Source organism: Sus scrofa, chromosome 13 (genome assembly GCF_000003025.6).
Source record: "Sus scrofa isolate TJ Tabasco breed Duroc chromosome 13, Sscrofa11.1, whole genome shotgun sequence".
Lineage (NCBI taxonomy): Eukaryota > Metazoa > Chordata > Mammalia > Artiodactyla > Suidae > Sus > Sus scrofa.
In genome coordinates, this window is record NC_010455.5 from 121,041,591 (window position 1) to 121,067,630 (window position 26,040).

Here is a 26,040-nt window from a genome sequence, read left to right on the forward strand (position 1 = left end):
TTAGAGGAGAACATAGGCAGAATATGCTCCAACATAAATCGCAGAAATATCTTTTTGCATCCACCTCCTAGAGTAATGAAAATGAAAAAAAAAATAAACAAATGGGACCTAATTAAACTTAAAAGCTTTTGCACAGCAAAGGAAACCATAAACAAAACAAAAATATAACCTACAGAATAGGAGAAAATATTTGCAAATGATGTGACTGACAAGGCATTAATTTCCAAAATATATAACAGCTTAATTAAAAAAAAACAAAAAACAAAAAACAAAAAACAACCAAACCAAAAAAACACTAAAACAAAAAATGGGCACTAGAGTTCTCCTGTGGCACAATGGGTTAAGGATCTGGCATTGTCACTGCAGTGGCTTAGGCTGAAGAGGGTGTGGAGAAAAGGGGACCCTCCTATACTGTTGATGGAGTTTCCTTAAAAACTCTAAAAATAGAGCTACCATATGATCCAGCAATCCCACTCCTGGGTATATACTTGCAGAAAACTGTAATTCGAAAACATACATGCACCCCAGTGCTCATAGCAGCATTTTTACAATAGCCAAGACATGGAAGCAACTTAAATGTCCATTGACCAATGAATGGATAAAGAAGATGTATACAGGAGTTTCCACTGTGGCTCAGTGGGTGAGGAACCCAACTAATATCCATGAGGATGCAGGTTTGATTCTTGGCCTCACTTAGTGGGTTAAGGATCTGGCATTGCCATGAGCTGTGGTGTAGGTTGCAGATGTGGCCCAGATCCTGTGTTGCCGTGGCTGGGGCGTAGGGGGGGCAGCTGCAGCTCCAATTCAACCCCTGGCCTGAGAACTTCCATATGCCACAGGTATGACCCTAAAATATAAAAATAAACAAAAAAGATGTATATACATACACATATACAATGGAATATTACTCAGCCATTACACAAAAAAGAAATAATGTCATCTACAGCAGTATGGATGGACCTAGAGATTATCATACTAAGTGAAATAAGTTCAACAGATAAAGAAAAATATCATATAAATCACTTATATGTGGAATCTAAAAAAATGATACAAATGAACCCCCTGGCTTTGTAACAGCTTCTTAAAGGTACAGTTTATAATATAGAACACTTACTCATTTATAGTTTCATGAATTTAGCAAATTTAAATGACGGTGTAACTATTACTGCAATCCACTTTTAGAACACTTCCGCCACTTGAAAATGTTCCTGTGTGTCCATGTGCATTATCTGATTAATCCTTGCTCCCAGAACCAGGCAACTACTGACTGGCTGTCTCTATAACTTTCCCTTTTTTAGAAATCTCATTTAATGGAACCATAGAGTCCACAGTCTTTGTGTGTCTAGCTTCTTAAACGTAGCATAATTTTGTGTGGTTCAAAAAATGAGCTACTGATGCATACTACAACATGGATAAATATGCCACATTTTATTTATCTATTTGGATTTTTTTCCAGTTTGGGGCTATTATGAATAATGCTGTTACGAACATTCATGTACAAGTCTGTGTGGACGTATTGCTCATTTCTGTTGGGTCAATTCCCAGGAGTGCAACTGTTGGGTCAAAATATGGTAAGTATATATTTACCTTTTTAAGAACTAGCCAGTTTTCTAAAGTGGCTATACTATTTTGCATTTCCACCAGCAATGTATGATGGTTCCAAGTTCCTCCACATCCCTGTTAACACATGGTATCATCAGTCTCTTTGATTTTAGCCATTCTAGTGGGTGCGCCAGTGGTACTGCATTTTTAAAATACCTTTGTTGACATATAATTCATAACACGGTAAACTTAATCCACTGATTCTGGTATAGGTGCAGAATTGTGCAATCATCACCGTAATCTAAGATATTGAGTTAAGATCTAATAATGTAAGTTTTCATTACTCCAAAAAGACACTGTGCCTACTTCAGTTATTCTCCATTCTCCACATGGCACCAGCCCTAGACAACCACTACTTTGTTTCTATAGATTTCTCTATTTTGGACATTCTACATAACTGGAACTATGTAATACATAGTCTTTGTGACTAGCTTCTTTCACTAAACGTGATATTTTCAAGGTCCATCAATTTTTTAGCATGTTAACAGTACATCATTCCTTATTATTGCTGAGTAATATTCTATTTTAGGGATATACCACATTTTACTTATCTGTGCATCAGTGGATGGACATCTGGATTATTTCCACTTTTTTGGCTACTATGAATAATGCTTTGATGAACATTCTTCTGTAAGTTTTCACATGGATATATGATCTCATTTCTTTTGGATATACTGAAGAAGGAGAGTCACTGGTTCATATTAATTCTATGTTTAACCTTGTGAGGAACTAACAAATTATTTTCCAAATGTACCAGATTATATATGAAGGTTTCAATTTTTCTGTGTTATTGTCAACACTTATTATCAGTAACATATGAAGGGTAGGGTTAGGGTTAGGGTTAAGGTTAGGGTTAGGGGTTAGGGTTAGTAACATACAAAGGTTTCAATTTTTCTATGTTATTGTCAACACATTATCTTTTTGATTATAGCAACTTGAGTGTAAAGTGGTATCTTACTGTGATTTTAATTTGCATTTCCTTAATGGTTAATAATACTGAGCATCTTTTAATGGGCTCGTTGCCATTTGTGTATATTCTTTGCTTTCAATTCAAATCTCTTGCTCATGCTTTCCCATTATGTTGTTTGTCTTCTAATTAAGTTGTAGTTGTTATACATCCTGGATACCTGTCCTTTATCAAATATATGTTTTGCACATATCTTCTCCCAGTCCATCACTTGTCTTTTTATGTTCTTAATAGTTTCTTTCTTTCTTTTTTTTTTTTTCCTTTTTGGCCATGCCCATTATACGCAGATGTTCCCAGGCCAGGGATCAAACCCATGCCACAGCAGTGACAATGCTGTATCCTTAACCTGCTGAGCCACCAGGGAATTCTTTAATGGTTTCTTTTGAAGAGTGGAAGTATTAAATTTTGATGAAGTCTCTTTTATAATTTTTTTCTTTTACAGATATTATTTATAGTATCATACCTAAGAGACTTTTGCCTAAAATTTCTCAAAGGTTTTCTCCTCCTATGCTTTGCTCTAGAAGTTTTACAGGGTTAACTCTTACATTTAGGTCAATGATATAATTCAAGTTAAGGCGTAAGGTGGGGATGTAGGAACTAGACTTTAGCTTTATCTTTTTGGATATTGATATTCAATTGTTCCAGTACCATTTGTTGAAAAGATTATCCTTCCCCCATTGAATTACTTGAGCATCTTTATTCAAAAATTAGTTGACCAGAAGTTCCTGCTATGGTGCAATGGGATTGGCAGTATCTCTGCAGCACCAAGGATGTGGTTCAATCCCTGGCCAAGCACAACTGCAGCTTGGATCTGATCCCTGGTGTGCAACTCCATATGCTGCAGGGCTGCCAAAAAAGAAAAGGAAAAAAAACTTCCTTGATCATATATGTGTGAGTTTATTTTGAGACTTTTTATTCTCTTCCACTGACATAAATATATATTCTTCTGATACCACACTGTCTTGGTTACTATAGCTTCATAATGAGCCTTGAAATCTAAGAGTCTACGAACCTTACGGATTTGTTAGTCTTTTCAAAATTGTTTCAACTATACACTAAGCCTTTTGGCTGTTTTAGTATCAGTCTGTCAATATCTTAAAAAACAAACCCACTGGGCTTAAGTAGAGAAATACTCTTCCTTCACAACTAAGAAAAGCAACTATCTCCTTGCAAAAATAATGTTTAAATACACTATGGGAATGGCCTCAAGAAGTTTAATTTCTCTTAGGAAGAACACTTAAATATACCCAAACCATAATATCCTTGAGCATTTGAAAGGATTAAAAAGGAAAAACTAACAATACTACCACCAGTGGGCTAATTTGTTAGCCATCAGGCATGTATTTAGCTGCCAACTCACTCTGGTAGGTCACAGAACTGTAACTCTGTTTAGATTCTGTTTAGATTTTTCATCACATAATACTAACATGCCTTTAAGAGTAAAGATAGAAAACTGTTATTTTCTAATCTTAAATCTCTGATAAGTTAATTTCTTCCATGTTTTTAGTTTGTACTATTCTGCTCTGTGCTTGCTCAAGCATATGCACAAATCCATAGCTAATGTTGTTGTTGGCTCTGCCTTTGAACAGAAATGAGATGTGTCCTTTCCACGGTGGGGGAATAAGGCATATTCTTTCAATTCTTATCACCAAGAATTTCCTACCCACATCTGTGATATTTATGACATTACGTAGTTTTGGTCAACCACACAGATTATTAGTATTTAATTAAATAACTTGGCACATTTATGATAATTAGTGACTCTAAAACATCTTTAATCAAGTTATTCACTCCTGGTGGCACACGGAAAGAAACTGGAGCACCTGTACAAAACATTCGTGCTCGCGAGCTAACCCAGATAACTGACAGGTATGACTGAGGCCTGGCAAAATTACTTTTTAACTTTTCACTAAAGAATAATATACATACAAAAACATGCACATTGTAAGGGTACAGCTTTCATAAACATCATTTTCATAAACCGAATACACCTGTGTAGACAGTGTTCGGCTCAAGGAGTAAAGCATTGCTAGCAATTCACAGAGCATAAAGCTCTCTTCCAGGTAACTTTAGGACCCTCCCAGGGTACGAGCCAACAGTCTCTTTAAAATCAGCTGGCACTGACTACTACTACCTCTTTCAAAACCAGCCAGAGAAAGTTGGAAACAACTGACAATCAAGAGAACTAGCCTAGTGAGCGAGCTTGCCATCACATTTTCTAGATTCTCTCAATACAGCATCACCAGGCAAAGCACTGGAAATCTAGTTCCTATGTAAATTTTACTCTGGAGTCTATAAAAAAGCCTATGTCAAAATGGCCATATTAAGAATTCCACATTTTTGGCCTTTTAAGATCACTATACATGTTATTCAATGTCCTTTAATGATCAAGAGAGTTCCCTGTGTGGCTCAGCGGTTAACGAACCTGAATAGGATCCATGAAGATATGGGTTCAATTCCTGACCTCGCTCAGTGGGTTAAGCATCTGGCATTGCCGTGAGCTCTGGTGTAGGTGGCAGACGTGGCTCAGATCCCATGTTGCTGTGGTTGTGGTGTAGGCCGGCAGCTGTAGCTCCGATTTGACCCCAGGCTTGGGAACTTCCATATGCCGAGGGTGAGGCCCTAAAAAGAAAAAAACAAAAACAAAAACACAAGAAAACCAATACATTTCTTCTTCAAAGTCAAGGTGAAAGCAAAGTTTGCTTCCCTAATTGGCAAGTAGCCTTGTAAATTATAACCAAATTTCCCAATTTTCAAATTTGACAAATTTTACCAAATTTCCTTTTTGATCAGGGATGCCAGGGAGAACCAAAGTAGCTTTCTGACTTAATTCTAAGCCCTATCCCCCCGAAATAGTCCTACATTACTTTTTTTTTCCTTTTTGTGTGAAAATTATTTATTCTTTTCTCGTTGTTTGTGTTTTTGTTTTGTTTTGTTTTCTCTTTCTTAGAGCTGCACCTGCGGCATATGGAAATTCTCAGGCTGGGGTCAAATCAGAACTGCAATTGCTGGCCTATACCACAGCCACAGCAACGTGGGATCCAAGCCTTGTCTTCAACCTACACCACAGCTCAAGGTAACGGTGGATCCTTTAACCCATTAAGCAAGGCCAGGGACTGAACCTGCATCCTCATGGATACTAGTCTGGTTCATAACCCACTGAGCCACAACATGAACTCCTTATTTTTGTGTTATTACAGCATTTAACATAATACTAATTCAGATAGACACATAGACTTAGCATATCAAATATTTTCTATAGGGTTATTATTATTTACATTGAAAACTGGTCTCAGCGAACTGTCACTAAAAAGGGAGAGGATTTTCATGTCTAAGGAGAAGACTGTTTAGAAGGGAAAGTAATGATAAAATAAGGAAGCTGACTGGCTTATAAGAAGTTTGTTTGTTTGTTTGTTTGTTTGTTTTTTGTGTCTTTTTTGTTGTTGTTGTTGCTATTTCTTGGGCCGCTCCCAAGGCATATGGAGGTTCCCAGGCTAGGGGTTGACTCGGAGCTGTAGCCACCGGCCTACGCCAGAGCCACAGCAACACAGGATCCGAGCTGCGTCTGCGACCCACACCACACCACACCACAGCTCACAGCAACGCCGGATCGTTGAGCAAGGGCAGGGACCGAACCCGCAACCTCATGGTTCCTAGTCGGATTCGTTAACCACTGCGCCACGACGGGAACTCCCAGAAGTTATTTTTAATCATTTGGAATTTCTGATTAAATAACACCTTCCTTTTTCCCAAAATGCAGGACAATAGTTCTACTGTTCAGCCTGATCTATTAAAGGGGTAATAAGGCTGGAAGTCAGAAGACTCTGGTTTAATCCTTTCTCTTTCAAGGATGAGACAAGTTTTGCTTTCAAAGCACTTGGGGGGTCTTGAAGAAAACGTTAATTATGCACAAAAATGTAGATTACAGTGGGCTTGGGATGAGGCCTAAGAGTCTACATTTCTACCAAACTCCCAAGTAATGCCATGAACCACACTTTGAATAGAGAGACCCAATGATTTTGGATTTCACATATCCTTGTGTTGGATTTTACATCTGTAAACTAGACATCTGTCATGTAAGCTCAAACACATGATAAATAAAGTGATATTTATGCTAAAGTGCCTGGATTTCTAACTAAATACATAGTCAATGCATTATTATCATCTCCTTACCCTCTGAATAAGTGCCTTTTACTAAACGTGATACTACAAGTTTTAGACATGAGCATCTTTTAAATGTTTGTCAGTATAAATTATACCTAAATTATTTATTCTAAAAACTCTAATTCTGAAGAAGAGAACACAGATGCAGAAACACATAAAGACAAAACAATTACATATATTTACCAATTCAAATTCATGCCCCCCTGCGTACCAGCTCATTTGGAAGCTGGGAAGTAGAGAAAAAGTCTGGATAGAGGTTCTTCTCTTAAGTGGGGGCTCGATGCAATTGAACAGGAGCCATGACATGCATTAAAATCACTGAACAAGGAGTTCCCGTCGTGGCGCAGTGGTTAACGAATCCGACTAGGAACCATGAGGTTGCGGGTTCGGTCCCTGCCCTTGCTCAGTGGGTTAACGATCTGGCGTTGCCGTGAGCTGTGGTGTAGGTTGCAGACTCGGCTCGGATCCTGTGTTGCTGTGCCTCTGGCGTAGGCCGGTGGCTACAGCTCCGAATCAACCCCTAGCCTGGAAACCTCCATATGCCGCGGGAGCGGCCCAAGAAATAGCAACAACAACAACAACAAAAGACAAAGAGACAAAAGACAAAAAAAAAAAAAAATCACTGAACAAGATAATAGCTGATCAAGTATAAAAATGATTAGAACAGGGACTCAAATGCTGAAGGAAAAGGGAAAATTCCATGTGACTAGACGAGACCTGAAGGAAATTCTAAGAGGCAGGACCTCCAGTGCTGAAGGGCAAGCCCACAGCAACCGACTCCTAATTATTCTGCCTGCTCTCTGTTTTTATCCTCACCTTTGCCCCCCTTCCCACTAGCCTATTCCCCACCAGTGGTCACAGTGATCTCATTAAAAGGTAAATCAGGGAGCTCCTGCTGTGGCTCACTGTGCTGAGTTCTTAACCTCAGCACAGTGACCCTGAGGATGCAGGTTTGATCCCTGGTCTTGCTCAGTGGGTTAATGTTCCAGCGCTGCCTTGAGCTGGTGTAGGTCACAGATGCAGCTCAGATCTGGCATTGCTGTGGCTGTGGTGTGGGCAGGCAGCTGTAGCTTTGATTCGACCCCTAGCCTGGGGACTTCCATATGTGGTCCATGCGACCATTAAAAAAAAAAAGGTAAATCAGATCATCTCACTACCCTGCATAGCTATTCAGAAAGAAATATGAAGTCCTTACAAAGGCCTATAATGTACTAAATGATCAGGCTTATCGTCTCCTACCATACTCTTCCTGTGTCAGCTCGTTTTTTCAGCTCCAAACCAAACCTTCCACATTAATCTTTGTCGGGGGTATGTGCAAATGGACTTTCTGGCCTGTCAGGTTCCGTCAGCAGGAGTCACTGTAGGGAAACTGGAAGCATGGGAAGTTTCTGGTTCCCCAGTAGCACTCCCAGTCTTCAGTCTCTTGGAGCTTCCAGAACCAGTCTCGATATGCCCCCTGCAACCAGGGAGGGCCCCTCCACAGGGAACTGAGCAAGAGCCGCAGAGAGTCTTTCCTCCAACCTCTTTCTCAGCTCAAGGGATGGATGTCAAAATCTGCAGTTTTTATCATTAGGTAATTTCAACATACTCCTTTTTTTTTTTTTCCTCTTCCAGCACTCTAACACTTGACATTGGTGGAACTAATTCCTGAATTTAATTCCCTCTGTTGAAATACCTAAATACCTAATGGCATTTCGGTTCTGGATCCCAAATGACACAGTCTCTTACTGCCTTCACTTCATCCACACAAAATACTTCTGTACCTTGAACACTGAGCTTATTTTCATTTCAGAGTCTTGGCAATCCCATTTGCTGGTCCTTTTTCTCCAAGTTCTCCACATGGCTGGCTCCTTCTCAACATGCAGGTCTCTGTTCAACTGTCACCTCTTTAGGGAGGCCTCCACTGCTCACCCTATTTAAAAGCATCTTGGAGTTCCCGTCTTAACTAAGTGGTAACAAACCTGACTAGTATCCATGAGGATGCAGGTTTGATTCCTGGCCTTGCTCAGTGGGTTAAGGATAAGGTGTTGTGGTGGGGTGCAGTGTAGGTCACAGATATGGCTCAGATGGCATTGTTGCAGCTGTGGTGTAGGTCGCAGACGCTGCTCAGATCCCGCATTGCTGTGGCTGTGGTGTAGGCCAGCAGCTAAAGCTCTGATTCAACCCCTAGCCTGGGAACTTCCATATGCTGCAGGTGCAGCCCTAAAAACAAACAAACAAACAAAAAAACCACCATCTCCTAATCAATCTTTATTCTTTTATCCTGCTTCACTTTCTTCCCACTACTTATAACATTCTTAATTGTATTCTTTACTTATTTAAATATTTTCTTTCTCCTTTCCTCCTTTTCTCCCTTTCTTTCTTCCCCTTTCTCTGGCCGTGCCCATGCCATATGGAAGTTCCCAGGCCAGGGATCGAATCCGAGCCACAGCTGCAGCAATGCCAGATCCTTAACCCACTGTGCCACAGCAGGAATGCCATTAAATATTTATTTTCTGTCTCACCTACAAGACTGTGGCTTCATGGGGTATGAACTGTCTCAGACATTGCGGCATCCACGCTTAGAAGCTGGCACAAAGCAGGAGACCAATTAATGCTTGCTGAGCGAATAAATGTATGAATGATAAGAGACAGGGGAAAGAGCATTTCGGGCACATGGAACAATATAAGAAAATGCTTATAAGAAATAAGCATGGTTTACAAAGATGGAGAAAAGTTCATTGTAGTAATAAAGAACTGGTGATGAGACATAAGTTTTGACAAATACTGGAAATTCTTAAATGCTAGGCTGAAGAGTGTGAATTTTATCCTGCAATCATTGAAGATTTACTCACTGGGGGATCAGATGAGGGAAAAAAAAAAAAAAGAGCAGGGGGTAATAATGAAACAAATGTTTAAGAAACATTTGTTTAGTAGTATGGAGAACTCGTTGGATGAGTAAGGGATTTAGAAGTAGGGAAAACAGCTGAGAATCAGAAATACAGGTAAGAGATCATAGGTCTGGCTGTATGATCAAAAAGAACAAGTTCTGGAGCCATTTTAAGGAAAGATTTAACACAAGTTGGTTCCTATGTTATAAGGATGAAGGAGAGGTGTAATAACAAAAGTTTTGAGCCTGGGATATTGGGAAACCAGAAAGTAGGGCCCTAGAGAGAGGCTGGAAAGTCAAATGGGAAAAAGATTTTTTTCTGGATTCTATCTTTCCTTGTAATTGAGAACACTGCCTATTTCCTCAAAAGGATCTGATATTCCTTGGATCTGATTTTGAAGATAGAAGGGCTAAATTCGCTTTAATTAATTAATTTACTTATTTATTGTCTTTTTGCCTTTTCTAGGGCCACTTCCGCAGCATATGGAGGTTCCCAGGCTAGGGGTCTAATCAGAGCCGTAGCCACCAGCCTACGCCAGAGCCACAGCAACTCGGGATCCAAGCCGTGTCTGCGACCTACACCACAGCTCACAGCAATGCCAGATCCTTAACCCATTGAGCAAGGCCAAGAATCGAACCCACAAATGGTTCCTAGTCGGATTCGTTAACCACTGAGCCATGATGGGAACTCCTAAATTTGCTTTAATTTAAATTTGTAATTTAGACCCTCCTTCCTTCCCCAGGATTCGGCTGAGGGTTGAGAAGGGACACGCCTAGTTTACAAAAATAACCCCTCTATCAAATGTAAAAATCTTGGGAATAGCTAAAAACAGAGAACAAGTACTGCGAGTAACAAGCAATTTTCTGTAAACCGTACCTAGCAACTCCTTTTGCAATGTAAACCTCTATACAACTCTTACCTGCACAGCGGAGATCTTGGCCACTTGAATGATTTTCTCCATAGAAAGGTAGCTCTGCTGTGAGGGAGCGGGGCCGATGAAATATGCCTCATCTGCCTGTTGAAGGAACATGATGTGCTTAAAAGATCACACAGCCAGTACACACTAGCATACCACATAGAATTGCTGCTAGGTCATCTTATTATTAAAAATAAAAATGCTAGCTCTTGAGAACAGTTCAAGAATTGAGAAACAGGAGTTCCCGTCGTGGTGCAGTGGTTAATGAATCCGACTAGGAACCATGAGGTTGCGGGTTCGATCCCTGGCTTTGCTCAGCGGGTTAACGATCCGGCGTTGCCATGAGCTGTGGTGTAGGTTGCAGATGCAGCTCGGATCCCGCGTTGATGTGGCTCTGGCGTAGGCCAGTGGCTAAAGCTCCAATTCGACCCCTAGCCTAGGAACCTCCATATGCTGAGAGAGCGGCCCAAGAAATGCCAAAAGACAAAAAAAAAAAAAAAGATTTGAGAAACAAAAGCACCAGCTCATGTCTATTTTATAAAAATGAGCCATCTGGAATCTTCTGCATAAGGAGGATGAAAACTTGATTTTTATGTATAAAACACACACTTAAGGGGAAACTAAAGTGCCTTAGGATAGAAAGCAACAGCCATTCATCATGGTATTATGATTTGTAACAACAATAACCTTACATATATATAACACCAAAAATTGTTGTACAATTTGACAACAGACACAGCATATAGCTATACAACAGATGCATACAGCAAGAAATAAAATTACAAAGTATACTGAAGTTTATAGAGTTATTAGAGTATAATAGTCCTTCTATACATTTGTGAACTATTTTATACTGTCCCTTAAAACTTTCACACAATCATAGCATCCTTTGAAACAGACCAGATACAAAACATCATTTACTCAAAGACTTAGTAAATGCCACCATGCACCCACGCTTTGAGGTGGGAGCTGCCTGTACATCAGTAAATAAGACAAACGTCTGTTTAGAGGAAGAGACAAACACCCAACACGCATTCACACACTTAATGACAGCTGTGATAAAGGCCAAGAAGGGAAAACAGAGGATAAAATGCAGTAAGAAGAAAAGGATCAGGGCTGAGGCTGGTCAGGGAAAGGCTGGGAGGGAAGGTCGGGGGCTTCTCTGGAAGATGAGGACTTGGCCAGGCCAGTAGGTGGAGAGGGTGGGGCTAGAAATAGGAGTAAAGATGGGAGCAAGCCTCCCAAGCAGAGAAAACAACACATAGGAAGGCCCTGGCATGGGAGGAAACCTGGCCTATTTGAGGGACTGAAGGAAGCTTGTGTGGCTGGAGCATAGTGAGCAAGGGGCCAGGGCCCAGAGATGTGGCCAGATGACACAGGGAGACAGATTTCAGAGGGCCTTGTGGGAGGCTAAAGCTTTGTATTTTCTCCCAAGGGGATACATAATGAGACTTTTATAAGGTTTTCTTTTTTTTAATTTTTAATTCCATAAAACACAAATCTATCCTCACTCTGAGAATGTGAAAAATAACACAAAAGCAAGGAAGCCCTTTGGCACCACTTTCCCGCTCTCCCATTCCAAACCCCTTCCAGATATAACCTCTATGATCATTTGGGACCTAACTTTCCACATCCATGTTCCTATTTATCTGTATATATTTACATAAGCACATAACAGCTTTTGGTTTTGTTTTTACAAGAAATAAGATCAACCTCAAGTCATCTTCTGCAACTGCTTTTTTCATTATCTGTGTGTCCTGAGAGCTCTTTCCTTGCTAGTACACACATGAGTACCTCATTTTTTAATAACAAATGCATAATGTCCCAGAGTATGAGGTACTATAGTTCATTTAATCCGGTACCCCTTAACAGACATTTAAGTCATAATGGCAAGTGCCTCTAGGTGCACATATGTGTGAGTACGTCTCTCGACAGAAATCTAGAGGAGTGTTTGCCGGGTTGGGTAAAAGATATGACATTTTATTTTATTTTTTAGTCTTTTTGCCATTTCTTGGGCTGCTCCTGCGGCATATGGAGGGTCCCAGGCTAGGGGTCTAATCGGAACTGTAGCCACCGGCCTACGCCAGAGCCACAGCAACGCCAGATCCGAGCCGCTTCTGCAACCCACACCACAGCTCACGTCAACGCTGGATCGTTAACCCACTGAGCAAGGTCAGGGATCGAACCCGCAACCTCATGGTTCCTAGTCGGATTCGTTAACCACTGCACCACGACGGGAACTCTAGATATGACATTTTAATCGCTCCTGGTTAATCATCTCTTGAAATGGTGTCGCCAACACACATTTCCATCAACATAGCAGTTTCTAGCCACATTAACCAATGCTGAGTACTCTCCATCTCTTAAATTATTGCTAGTCTGGTAGATGATAAAAAGGTTTAAAGCATTTAAAACATGGGAGTAACATGGAAAAAAAATTCTGATTTTAGGCTCTCAGTCTGGCTCAAGTGTAGAAAACATGATGGCAGGAGGTCAAGAGCAGAAGCAGGGAGCTCACATAGTAGGCTGGGGCATGTGACCAGAAGAAGATGCTATGAGGAGGAGGTGGTAGAGAGCAGAAAGAAGTGGAAAGAAACGCTTGGGAAGCAGAACTAATAGCACTTGGAGTCTGTCCAGATGGAGGAGGGGGAGAGATGTAGGGTGAGGAGGAAGAGGGGAGATGGTCAGACTCCCAGATCTCTGGCATTATTATTTTTTATCAGCAACGGTGTTGCCAGTGACTGGGTTAGGGAAGTCTACAAGAAAAGCACGTCAGTACAGATGAAGGGTGATGAGTTCAGTTCTGGACACTGGTTTGGTACCTGTGACACTCTCCAGTGGAGACGCTGAGCGGGAGGTTGGACAGACATGTATCACCTTCAAAAGAAGGTCTGGGCCAGAGACAGACATTTGGAAGTTTTCAGCAGAGCCATAGCAGTAGATATGATCTGGAGTGAGAGTATACAGGAGAAAAGAATGGAAGATTCTTAAAAGGTGAGAGGAGGACACCACAGCACAGGAAGACAACTGGCCTTGGATGGGAAGAGGACAGACAGGGGTACGGTGAGCAGATTCTGTGACAAGAGGCTCAGTGCTACGTCCTCTGTGAATCGAGATCATCTGTTGAGAAGAGGTGGCAGAGGGAGAGTCATAGCTTGGAATGGAGCAAACAGCTTTGAGATAGTCACAGCACAGAATTTGTGAGAAAAGTGGCCAGTCACATGGGCTGGCTGTGTGGGACAGTGGCACTGGTCACCAGGAATTTATGTCCACGCTTGGAGTCTTGCTGCAGCCAGAAGAAAGGCCAGTAGCTGAATTCATCCGTGCCTGGGTTCTATCTGGAGGGTGATAGCTAATAACAACTGATGATAACTACAAACTTCAGGAAAGTAGGATCCTTTCAGTTATAATTTTACAGTTAAATCAAGGATCTGAAACTTTAAGTGACTTATCCAAGATCCCCTGGCTAGTAAGTCGCAGCTGCTAAGCCTGAACTTGATCCTTTTCCTGGTACATTATAGATCTGGATGTGCACCACTCAAAGTATGATCTGTGGGTCAGCCACATTCTTTATACTGTTTTAACCAGTCTTGGATGAAAAAGGACCTTGCCTCAAGGTCAGCCACACCACTAAGCATGCTGTTTAGCTCCACTGGTGTTATGTTTGGAAAAGGTTCCCAAGATAAATTATTAATGAGCAGTTTGAACTTACCTATTTAGACATTGTTTTTTATTTTTATTTTTTAATTTTTTTTTTGTCTTTTTCTAGGGCTGCACCCTCGGCATATGGAGGTTCCCAGGGTAAGGGCTGAATTGGAGCTGTAGCCGCTGGCCTACACCACAGCCACAGCAGGATCTGAGCAGCATCTGTGACCTACACCACAGCCCCTGGCAATGCTGGATCCTTTAACACACTGAGCAAGATCAGGGATGGAACCTGCATCCTCATGGACACTAGCTGGACTCTTAACACACTGAGCCACAACAGGAATTCCAATTTAGACACTGTTAACACTAGCAAATATATACTGTCAACAAGAAAATAAAACATTAACACAATGAACAAGTATGATCACTTACAAAATTTGACTTACGGTTCTTAACTTACCATGTCTACATGCATAGAATTCCTATCGGCCTCACTATAAACAGCCACAGACTGTACACCCATTTTTCTGGCTGTTCGTATCACCCTGCAAGCAATTTCTCCTCTGTTTGCAATGAGGATCTTGGTAATGTTTCGTCCTGTTTAAAACACCATAAAAAACATGCACAAATGTTACTGGGGAATTATGGAATAAGAACTTGAAATATAGTCGTCGCTCGATATCCATAGGGGATTGGCTCCAGGACCCCTGCAGACACCAAAATCCACAGATACTTAAGCTCCCTTATATAAAATGGTAGAGTATTTGCATATAACCCATCCACACCCTCCTATTTACTTTAAATCATCTCTAGATTACTTATAATACCTAACACAATGTAAACACTGCATAAATAGCTGTAAGTACAAGGTAAATGCTATGTAAATAGTTGCCAGTGCACAGCAAATTCAAATTTTACTTTTGGAAACTTCCTGGAATTTTTGAATATTGTGATACCTGGCTGGCTGAATCCACAGATGTGGACATGTGGATACTGGAGGGCCCACTGTAAACATCCCAATGACATTAACCAGCTGATAAGCATTTGCTGTGGTAAAGTCAGCACAATGAAGCCTCAAATAGACATTGTAGCTAATATTTCTGCATTTCTTGTCAACGTCCAATATTTGTAGGTGTTGCTACTTGTGTAAAAGGTAAAGTTTGACCTTTGCAGAGAGAGGGCCGCTTTAACTTACAGTGTCTCTTCCTCTCATTGTAGGTTGTCTCTCCAAGTAAACCAAGCTATCTTCTTTGCCTTTCCATTTTGGCCCTGATTTAGAATCAATGCCAGTGCAATCAATTTAGGGCGAGCTGGTAATAAGCCTTTAGAAATCATGAAAGTTGAGATACTCTTATAAACATAAATGTGTGTGTGTCTTTTTTAGGGTCGCACCTATGGCATGTGGCGGTTCCCAGGCTAGGGGCTGAATGAGAGTTGTAGCTGCCAGCCCACACCAGAGCCACAGCAATGCCAGATCTGAGCTGCATCTGCGACCTACACTACAGCTCATGGCAACACCAGATCCTTAACCCACTGAGCCAGGCCAGGGATCAAACCCACATCCTCATGGATACCAGTCAGGTTTGCAACCTGCTGAGCCACAATGGGACCTCCTAACATAAATTTTTAAATTACTTAGCTTTTCCTTTAAACTAAATTTGAAAGATGCTTTGTTATGTCAAAGATAAAATTATAATAGCTAAAAAAAACCCATTAATTAGTAATAATAACTAAATTTTCATAATTATCCTCTATGTCCCAGGTCCTCTGCTAATCATTCAACCTGGGCTTAAATGCTCACAATAATCCTATGGAGTAGATGCTACTATTATTATCTCAATTCTAAAAATGAAATGAAGACTGGAAGAAACACTACTTTCCTGAGATCATACAACTAAAAGAGATGGTAGCTCTGGGATTTGAACCTAGGTTATCTTCACTCCACAATGTGAGCTCTTCATCACTCTGCTCCACTGCCTCTAACCTCCTGTACAATGTAAAATTAATATTGTACCAGTTCACTGGCATCAGTGTCATGTGACAAGCTATTGTATTAATAAATAAGACACACTTCCATCATCACACATGAAATGTTTCTGACAGTTTATAATACTTATTTTTCTCAGAAAAGAAAGTTTTATATCATTTATTTATTGATTTTGGCCGAGCCTGCAGCAGGTGAAAGTTCCCAGGCCAGGGACTGAACCTATGTCTCTGCAACAACCTGAGGCACTGAAGCTGGATTCCTTTTTTTTTTTTTTTTTTTTTTTTGTCCTTTTGCCTTTTCTAGGGCCACTCCCACAGCATATGGAGGTTCCCAGGCTAGGGGTCTAATCAGAGCTGTAGCACCGGCCTACGCCAGAGCCACAGCAACGCCAGATCTGAGCTGGGTCTGCAACCTACACCACAGCAACCTACACCACAGCTCACGGCAACGCCAGATCCTCAACCCACTGAGCAAGGCCAGGGATCGAACCCGCAATCTCATGGTTCCTAGTCAGATTCGTTAACCACTGAGCCATGACAGTAACTCCTCAAGCTGGATTCTTAACCCACTCTGGCACAGCAGGAACTCTGAACCCAAATTTGTATGTAATTTAAAACAATGTTTTTCTGATAGGGATCTACAGAGTTGTGAGGGGGCTGCTAGGAGGAAGTATGCATATGTGTGTTGGGGAGGGCTACATTCAATCAACCAGAAGTTATACTTTTATATGCTTATAGTTGGGAACTCCATATAAAATTTTATTTGGGAAAAAACATCTTCCTACTTGAAATAACTGTTTTAAAGCACTGATTTAGATCATCATAATTATGCTTGTCTAATTCAATACACTAAGAGGGTCAAATAACAACATAAATATAAAATGTCCTCAACTATTTCCTTATATATTTTAGACTCAAAAGCAAGAGAGATTTAACCTTATAGAGGTGAGGGGAGTTCCCGTCGTGGTGCAGTGGAAATGAATCTGACTAGGAACCATGAGGTTTCAGGTTTGATCCCTGGTCTTGCTCAGTGGGTTAAGGATCCGGCGTTGCCATGGTGTAGGGTCACAGACATGGCCTGGATCTGGCATTTCTGTGGCTGTGGCATAAGCCCAAGGCTGTAGCTCCTATTAGACCCCTAGCATATGGGAACCTCCACATGCTGCAGGTACAGCCCTAAAAAGCAATAATTAATTAATTAATTAATTAAATAAACATTTCCCTTTCCTACTTCACAATCTGATACCAAGCCAAACAGAACAGACTATCAGTACCTGTAGTTGTTCCATACTTCATGGTTCTTTGCTTCCAAGCCCATCCCCTATAAAATAAATTCAAATGAAATTATAATTAAACAGGATATTTAAGATCTGTCATTGTTCCTTCACAAGAATCTCAATTCACTTATTTATTTATTTCGGCCACACTCCCAGCATATGGAAGTTCTCAGGCCAGGAACTGAATGGAGCTACAGCTGTAGCAACACCTGATCCTTTATCCCACTATGCCGGGCTGGGGACCCAACCTCACCTCCACAGCAACCCGAGCTGCTGCAGACACAAAAATCTCAATTTTTAAAAACTTGAAGCCAAGTCCAGATATGACCTTAGTTAAATCCTAAGCCTACAAAGTGATTCAATAAGATTTTCTTTGTGGGAAGAAAACTAATCTAGAAATCAGAAGTTGCAGTTCTGGCTGTTCTCCCTGGCACTCTGTGTCCTTGAACAAATCACCTGACCTGCTCGCTCCTGAGGCTGGCAAATGACCATGGGGTCAATGGGAAAGTCAAGACACTTCAAGATCATCCAATTTGGCTTTTTTCAAACTTTTCTGATTAGAATCCAAGGTAAAAACTATGTTTGACTTCACAACCCAGTAAATCAGTGAATACAAGAAGTTTCACAAAAGAAAGATTTTTCCTATTTCCCTATTGAAATAGCTTCTGTTGCTTTTTTTTTTTTTTTCCAAGATTTTTTCCTAACAATTCTTTTTTAGGAGTTCCCATCATGGCGCAGGGGTTAACGAATCTGACTAGGAACCATGAGGTTGCGGGTCGATCACTGGCCTTGCTCAGTGGGTTAAGGATCCGGCATTGCTGTGAGCTGTGGTGTAGGTTGCAGATGCAGCTAGGATCCCGCATTGCTGAGGCTCTGGCGTAGGCCGGTGGCTATAGCTCCTATTCAACCCCTAGCCTGGGAACCTCCATATGCCGTGGGAGCAGCCCTAGAAAAGGCAAAAAGAAAAAAAAAACCCCCCCAAAAAATAAAAATTCTTTTTTAAAATGATTTTTATTTCTTCCATTATAGTTGATTTACAGTGTTCTGTCAATGTATGACCCAGTCATACACATATATATACACATTCTTTTTCTCTCACATTATCCTCCATTATGCTCCATCACAAGTGATTTGATATAGTTTCCAGTGCTATACAATAGGATCTCATTGCTTATCCACTCCAAAGGCAATAGTTTGCATCTACTAACCTCAGATTTCCAGCCCACCCCACTCCCTCCCTCTCCCCCTAAATAGCTTTTGTTCTATTCCATTTTATTAAATGCTGAAAAATACCGATCTAATTCACCTCTCTGATAATACAGATTTGAACAATTATGCCCAGAGAGATAAAGGAAAGGGGCTGAGCAAGGGCAGCAGAAAGAATGCTGGGTGCAGGGCTGGAACAGCCCCCACTGACCAGCTGCTGGAGACCCAAGGCAAGTCACTTTACATCATTGTTTCTCAATCTTTTTTTTCACTATGGTCCCCTAATGTGAAAACATAAATGCTAAGGAATAAGATTTCATAGGAGAGGTTGAGCTTTGGGGGGCCACCAACTGTGGTAACTAACATCAGATTTTTTTCCCTCTCTCAAGAACCAATTTTTACTTCACAACTCGGGCTTCAGGGTCCTCACACAAGAAAGGAGATTTTAAAGCTATTTTTCAGTTTTAAAAGCACACAGGGGAGCTCCCGCTGCAGCTCAGTGGAAATGAATCCGACTAGTATTCATGAGGACACAGGTTGGGTCCCTGACCTCGCTCAGTGGGTTAAGGATCTGCTGCTGCTATGAGCGGTGGTGTAGGTTACAGACATGGCTCTGAGCCCACGTTGCCATGACAGTGGTGTAGGCTGGAGGCTACAGCTCAGATTCAACCAGCCAGACTGGGAACCTCCATATGCTGTTGGTGCAGCCCTAAAAAGACCAAAAAACAAAAAAACAGCATACAGTTTTACTCTGAGCCCTTGGATAAATAAGAAATGGACTTGTGGGAGATGGGATTACGATGGCGGAATAGAAAGACTGGAGCTCAATTTCTCTCCTAAAAACAACAAAATTCACAACTAAAGGCTGAGCAATCTTCAACCAAATGGATCAGAAACCTAAGAAAAGATATCCTACTCCAGAAGACAAAGAGGAGGCCACATCAAGAGGTAGGAGGGGCAATAACGTGATATAAACAAGCCCATACTGCAGGGGTGGGAGGCCCCAGAGACTGGAAAGTAACTGGTTCACAGAGACTCACCTACAGGAGTGAGGTCTGAGCCCCACATCAAACTCCCACGTGTGGGGATCTGGCACTGGGAGAAAGAGGCCCCGGAGCATCTGGCATTGAAGGCCAGTGGGGCTTGTGCACGGGAGCTCCACAGGACTGGGGGAAATGGAGACCCCATTCTTAAAAGGCACACACACACTTTCACGTGCACTGGGTCCCAGGGCAAAGCAAAGTCTCCATAGGAATCTGGGTCAAACCTGATTGCAGTTCTTGGAGGACCTCTTGGGAAAACAGGAGTGAATGTGGCTTGTTGTGAGGGAAGGACACTGGAAGCAAAGCTCTTGGGAATATTCACCAGCTGCCTTTCTCTGGAGGTGACCATTTTGGGAAAATCTGGCCCCACCCATCAGCGCTGAGAAGCCCCAGGACAAACAACAATCAAGGTGGGATCACAGCCCCGCCCCTCAGTAAAGAGGCTTCCTAAAGACCCCCCAGGCACAGAGCCTCTAATACCATCCAGAGACAAAGCCACACCCACCAGAGGGATTAGAATCAGCTCCACCTACCAGTGGGCAGGCATCAGTCCCTCCCATCAGGAAGCCTACACCAAGCACCAACTTCAGCCACAAGGGGGGCAGCCACCAGAAGTAAGAGAGGCTACAACTCTATTATTTGTCAAAAAGTCACCACATCAAAAACCTATAAAAATGAAAAGACAGAGAACAATAACTCAGATGAGGGAGAAGGAAAAAACCCCCAGAAAAACAGCTAAGTGATCAGGAGATTCTCAGCCTCTAGGAAAAAGACTTTAGACTGTTGATGCTGAAGATGATGCAAGACATTGGAAATAAACTAGAGGCAACGATGGAAACACTGAGCAAAGAGATACAAGATATAAAACTTAAACAAGAAGAGATGCAAAATACAATAACTGAAATAAAAAAATTCACTAGAAGCAGCTAACAGCAGAATACAGGAGGCAGAAGAACGAATAAGCGAGGTGGAGGACAGATTAGTTGAAATTATGGATGAAGAACAGAAAAGAGAAAAAAGATTGAAAACAAATGAAGAGAGTCTCAGAGAACTCTGGGACAACGTTAAATGCACCAACATCTGTATTATAGGGGTGCCAGAGGAGAAGAGAGAGAAGGAGACAGAAAAAATATTCCAAGAGATAATAGCCGAAAACTTCCCTAACATGGGAAAGGAACCACTCGCTCAAATCCAGGAAGCACAACTAGTACCATATAAAATAAACCCAAGGAGGAATACCTCGAAACACATAATAATCAAACTGACCAAAATTAAAGACAAAGAGAAAATCTTGAAAGCAGCTAGGGAAAAGAAACAAATAACATGCAAGGGAACCCCAATAAGGTTATCAGCAGATTTCTCAGCAGAAACTCTGCAGGCCAGAGGGAGTGGCATGATATACTTAACGTGATGAAAGGAGAAAACCTCCAACCAAGATTACTTTACCCAGCAAGGCTCTCATTCAGATTTGAAGGAGAAATAAAAAACCTTCACAGAGAAACAAAAGCTAAGAGAATTCAGCAATACTAAACCAGCCTTACAACAAATACTAAGGGAACTTCTCTAGGCAGAAAAGAAAAGACAGCAACAAGAAACAAAAATACCACAAATGACAAGGCTCACAAGTAAAGGTATATAAACAGGAAAGGTACGAAATCATCCATGCACAATTATGCCACCAAAATCAGAAATCATGAGAAGAGGTGGGTACAAATGCAGGACACTGGAGATGAACTTGCAATTAAGAGAACAACAATTTAAAACAATCTCATATACATATAGACTCATATCAAAACTTCAGAATAACTGCAAACCAAAAATCTACAATTGATACACAAAGAAAAATCAACTCAAATACAACACTAAAGATAGTCATCAAACAGGAAGAGGAGAGAACAAGAAAAGAAGAGAAGAAAAAAGAGCAACGAAAACAAATCCAAAGCAATTAATAAAATGGCAATAAGAATATACATATCAATAATTACCTTAAAGGTGAATGGACTAAACGCCCAACCAAAAGACACAGACTGGCTGAATGGATACAAAAACAAGACCCATATATATGCTGTCTTCAAGAGACCCACTTCACTTCTAGGGACACATATAAATTGAAAGTGAGAGGATGGAAGAAAATATTTTATGCAAACAGGGATCAAAAGAAAGCTGGAGTAGCAATACTCACATCAGACAAAATGGACTTTAAAATGAAGAATATTTTAAGGGACAAAGAAGGTCACTACATAAGGATCAAAGGATCAATCCAAGAAGATATAACAATTTTAAATATCTACACAGCCAACATAGGTTCACCACAATATATAAGGCAACTGCTAACAACTTTAAAAGGACAAATCGACAATAATACAATCATAGTGGGGGACTTTAACACCCCACTTACAGCAATGGACAGATCATCCAGACAGAAAATCAATAAGGAAACATAGGCCCTGAATGAAGCATTAAACCAGAAGGAGTTACTAGATATTTATAGGACATTCCACCCAAAAGCAACAGAATACACATTCTTCTCAAGTGCACATGGAACATTCTCTAAGATTGATCACATCCTGGGCTACAAATCAAACCTCGGTAACTTTAAGAAAATTGAAGTCGTATCAAGCATCTTTTCTGACCACAGCAAGGCTATATGACTGGAAATCAATAACAAGAAAAAAAAATGCAAAAAACACAAACACGTGGAGACTCAACAACATGCTACTAAACAACCAATGGATCACTGAAGAAATCAAAGAGGAAATTAAAAAATACCTAGAAGCTAATGATAACAAAGATAGGACACTCCAAAACCTATGGGATGCAGCAAAGGCCGTTCTAAGAGGAAAGTTTATAGCAATACAAGTCCACCTCAAGAAACAAGAAAAAGCTCAACTAAACAAGCTAACTTTACATCTAAAGCAGCTTGAGAGAGAACAGACAAGACCTAAAGATAGTAGAAGGAAAGAAATCATAAAGATCAGAGCAGAAATCAATGAAATAGAAACAAGGAAAACCACAGAAAAGATCAATGAAACGAAAAGCTTGTTCTTTAAAAAGATCAACAAAATTGATAAACCCTTAGCCAGTCTTATCAAAGAAAAAAGAGAGAGGACTCAAATCAATAAAATTAGAAATGAAAAAGGAGAAGTAACAACAGACATCACAGAAATACAAAGGATTATAAAAGACTACTATATGCAACTATACGCCAATAAAATGGAAAACCTAGAAGAAATGGACAAATTCTTAGAAAAGTACAACCTTCCAAGACTAAACCAAGATGAAAGAGAAAAGATGAACAGACAAATCACAAGAGCTGAAATTAAAACTGTGATTAAAAAACTTCCAACAAACAAAAGTCCAGGACCAGATGGCTTCACAGGAGAATTCCAACAAACATTTAGAGAAGAGCTAACACCTCTCCTTCTGAAAATATTTCAAAAAATTGCAGAGGAAGGGATACTCCCAAACACAGTCTATGAGGCCAACATCACTCTGATACCAAAACCAGACAAAGGTACAACAAAAAAAAGAAAACTGCAGGTCAATTTCACTGATGAACATCGATGCAAAAAGCCTCAACAAAAGACTAGTAAACTGCATCCAACAATACATTAAAAGGATGTACATCATGATCAAGTGGGATTTAACCCAGGGATGCAAGGGTTCTTCAATATCCACAAATCCATCAGTGTGATACACCACATTAACAAAATGAAGAATAAAAACCATATCATCCTCTCAGTAGATGCAGAAAAAGCCTTTGACAAAATCCAACACCCATTTCTGATAAAAACCCTTCAGAAAGTGGGCATAGAGGAAACCTACCTCAGCATAATAATGGCCATATATGACAAACCCTCAGCAAACATCATTCTCAATGGTGAAAAGCTGCAAGAATTCTCACTGAGATCAGGAACAAGACAAGGATGTCTGCTCTTGACACTACTCCTCAACATAGTTTTGGAAGTCCTAGCCACAGCAATCACAGAAGTAAAAGAAATCCAGATTGGAAAGGAAGAAGTAAAACTATCACTATTTGCAGATGACATGGTACTATACCTAGAGAATCCGAAAGACTCTACCAGAAAACTGTTAGAGCTCACTCATGAATTTGGCAAAGTTACAGGATACAAAATTAATACACAGAAATTGACAGCATTTCTATATACTAACAATGAAAGATCAGAACGAGAAATTAGGGAAGCAATCCCGTTTACCATCGCATCCAGAAGAATAAAATACCTAGGAGTAAACCTACCTAAAGAGACAAAAGACCTGTACTCTGAAAACTATAAGACACTGATGAAAGAAATCAAATATGACACAAGTAGATGGAAAGACATCCCATGTTCTTGGATTGGAAGAGTTAATATCAAAATGACTATACTACCTAAGGCAATATACAGATTCAATGCAATACCCATCAAATAACCAACGACATTTTTCACAGAACTCAAAACAAAATATTTTAAAGTTTGTTTGGAAGCACAAAAGACCCAGAATAGCCAAAGACATCTTGAAAAAGAAAAATGGAGCTGGAGGAATCAGGCTCCCGGATTTTAGACAATACTACAAAGCAACAGTCATCAAAACCGTATGGTACTGGCACAAAGACAGAAATATAGATCAGTGGAACAGGATAGAAAGCCCAGAATTAAATCCATGCACCTACAGACAACTAATCTATGACAAAGGAGGCAAGAATATACAATGGAGAAAAGACAGCCTGTTCAATAAGTGGTGCTGGGAAAACTGCACAGCCACATGGAAAAGAATGAAAATAGAACATTCCCTAACCCCATACACAAAAATAAACTTGAAATGGATTAAAGACTTAGATATGACCAGACACTATAAAACTCTTAGAGGAAAACATAGCCCAAACACTCTCTGACAAAAACGACAGCAACATCTTCTCAGATCCACCTCTTAGAGTAATGACAGTAAAAACAAAAATAAACAAATGGGACCTAATTAAACTTAAAAGTTTCTACACAGCAAAGGAAACCCTAAACAAAATGAAAAGACAACCCACAGAATGGGAGAAAATCTTTGCAATCAACTGACAAGGGATTAATCTCCAACAGTTATAAACATCTCCTACCACTCAATACCAAAAAAACCAACAACCCCATCAAAAAATGGGCAGAAGATCTAAACAGACAGTTCTACAAAGAAGACATATGGATGGCCAAAAAACACATGAAAAGATGTTCAACATTACTCATTATTCGTGAAATGCAAAGCAAAACCACTAGGAGGTACCACCTTACACCAGCCAGAATGGCCATCATCAAAAAATCTACAAACAATAAGTGCTGGAGAGAGTGGGAGAAAAAGGAACACTAGTACACTGTTGGTGCGATTGTAAATTGGTGCAACCACTGTGGAAAGCAGTATGGAAATGCCTCAGAAAACTAAAAATAGAACTACCATTTGATCCAGCAATCCCACTCCTGGGCATCTATCCAGAGAAAACCTTGACTCCCAAAGACACATGTACTCCAATGTTCATTGCAGCACTATTTTCAATAGCCAAGACATGGAAACAACCTAAATGTCCATTGACAGAGGAGTGGATCAAGAAGATGTGGCACATATACACAATGGAATATTACTCAGCCATTAAAAGGAATGAAATACCAGCATTTTTAGCAACATGGATGGACCTAGAAATTATCATGCTAAGTGAAGTCAGTCAGACAATGGGACACCAACATCAAATGCTTTCACCGACATGTGGAATCTGAAAAAAGGACAGACTGAACTTCTTTGCAGAACAGATGTTGACTCAGACTTTGAAAAACTTATGGTCTCCGGAGGAGACAGTTTGGGGGGTGGGGGGATGTGCTTGGGTTGTGGGGTGGAAATCCTGTGAAATTGGATTGTGATGATCATTATACAACTACAGATGTGATAAAAAAAAAAAAAACGAAATGGACTTGTGTGAGTTGTCTTAGCCAGGCAGAAGTTCATTAAGGGCTAAGATAATTTTAAGTTCTATGATAACTACTGATACAATAAGTTAATGATGAAACTTTAACCAAGAGCTGACAGAAAGCAGGCCAGATTCATATAATGCCTATCAGGTGTCAGCTAAGAAAGAATACACCAAGAAACCAATGAATTACAGAAGCAATTCCACCTTAGTCTTTTCTGTCCACCTCTGGAAAATCTGGCAAAATTAAGGTTATAAAGAACTAACTAGGGGGAGTTCCCATTGTGGCTCAGTGGTTAACAAATCGACTAGGAACCATGAGACTGAGGGTTCGATCCCTGCCCTTGCTCGGTGGGTTAAGGATCCGGCGTTGCCTTGAGCTGTGGTGTAGGTCACAGACACGGCTCAGATCCCGTGTTGCTG

General features: G+C 40.6%; 1 protein-coding gene across 3 annotated transcripts in view; it reads right to left on the reverse strand.

Moving 5' to 3' along the window:
* Window positions 1-26,040, reverse strand: part of MCCC1 (methylcrotonoyl-CoA carboxylase 1) — an 87,470-nt gene that overhangs the window by 58,365 nt on the left and 3,065 nt on the right. For 2 of the 3 annotated variants that reach the window (XM_021069887.1, XM_021069888.1), the window contains exons 2-4: window positions 17,428-17,474; window positions 14,628-14,764; window positions 10,523-10,618 (exon numbers count right to left, since the gene is read on the reverse strand). In XM_021069887.1, the coding sequence (XP_020925546.1) occupies window positions 10,523-10,618; window positions 14,628-14,764; window positions 17,428-17,474 (280 nt within the window). The remainder of the gene's footprint in view (window positions 1-10,522; window positions 10,619-14,627; window positions 14,765-17,427; window positions 17,475-26,040) is intronic. The other variant, XM_021069889.1, reaches the window with a different exon arrangement.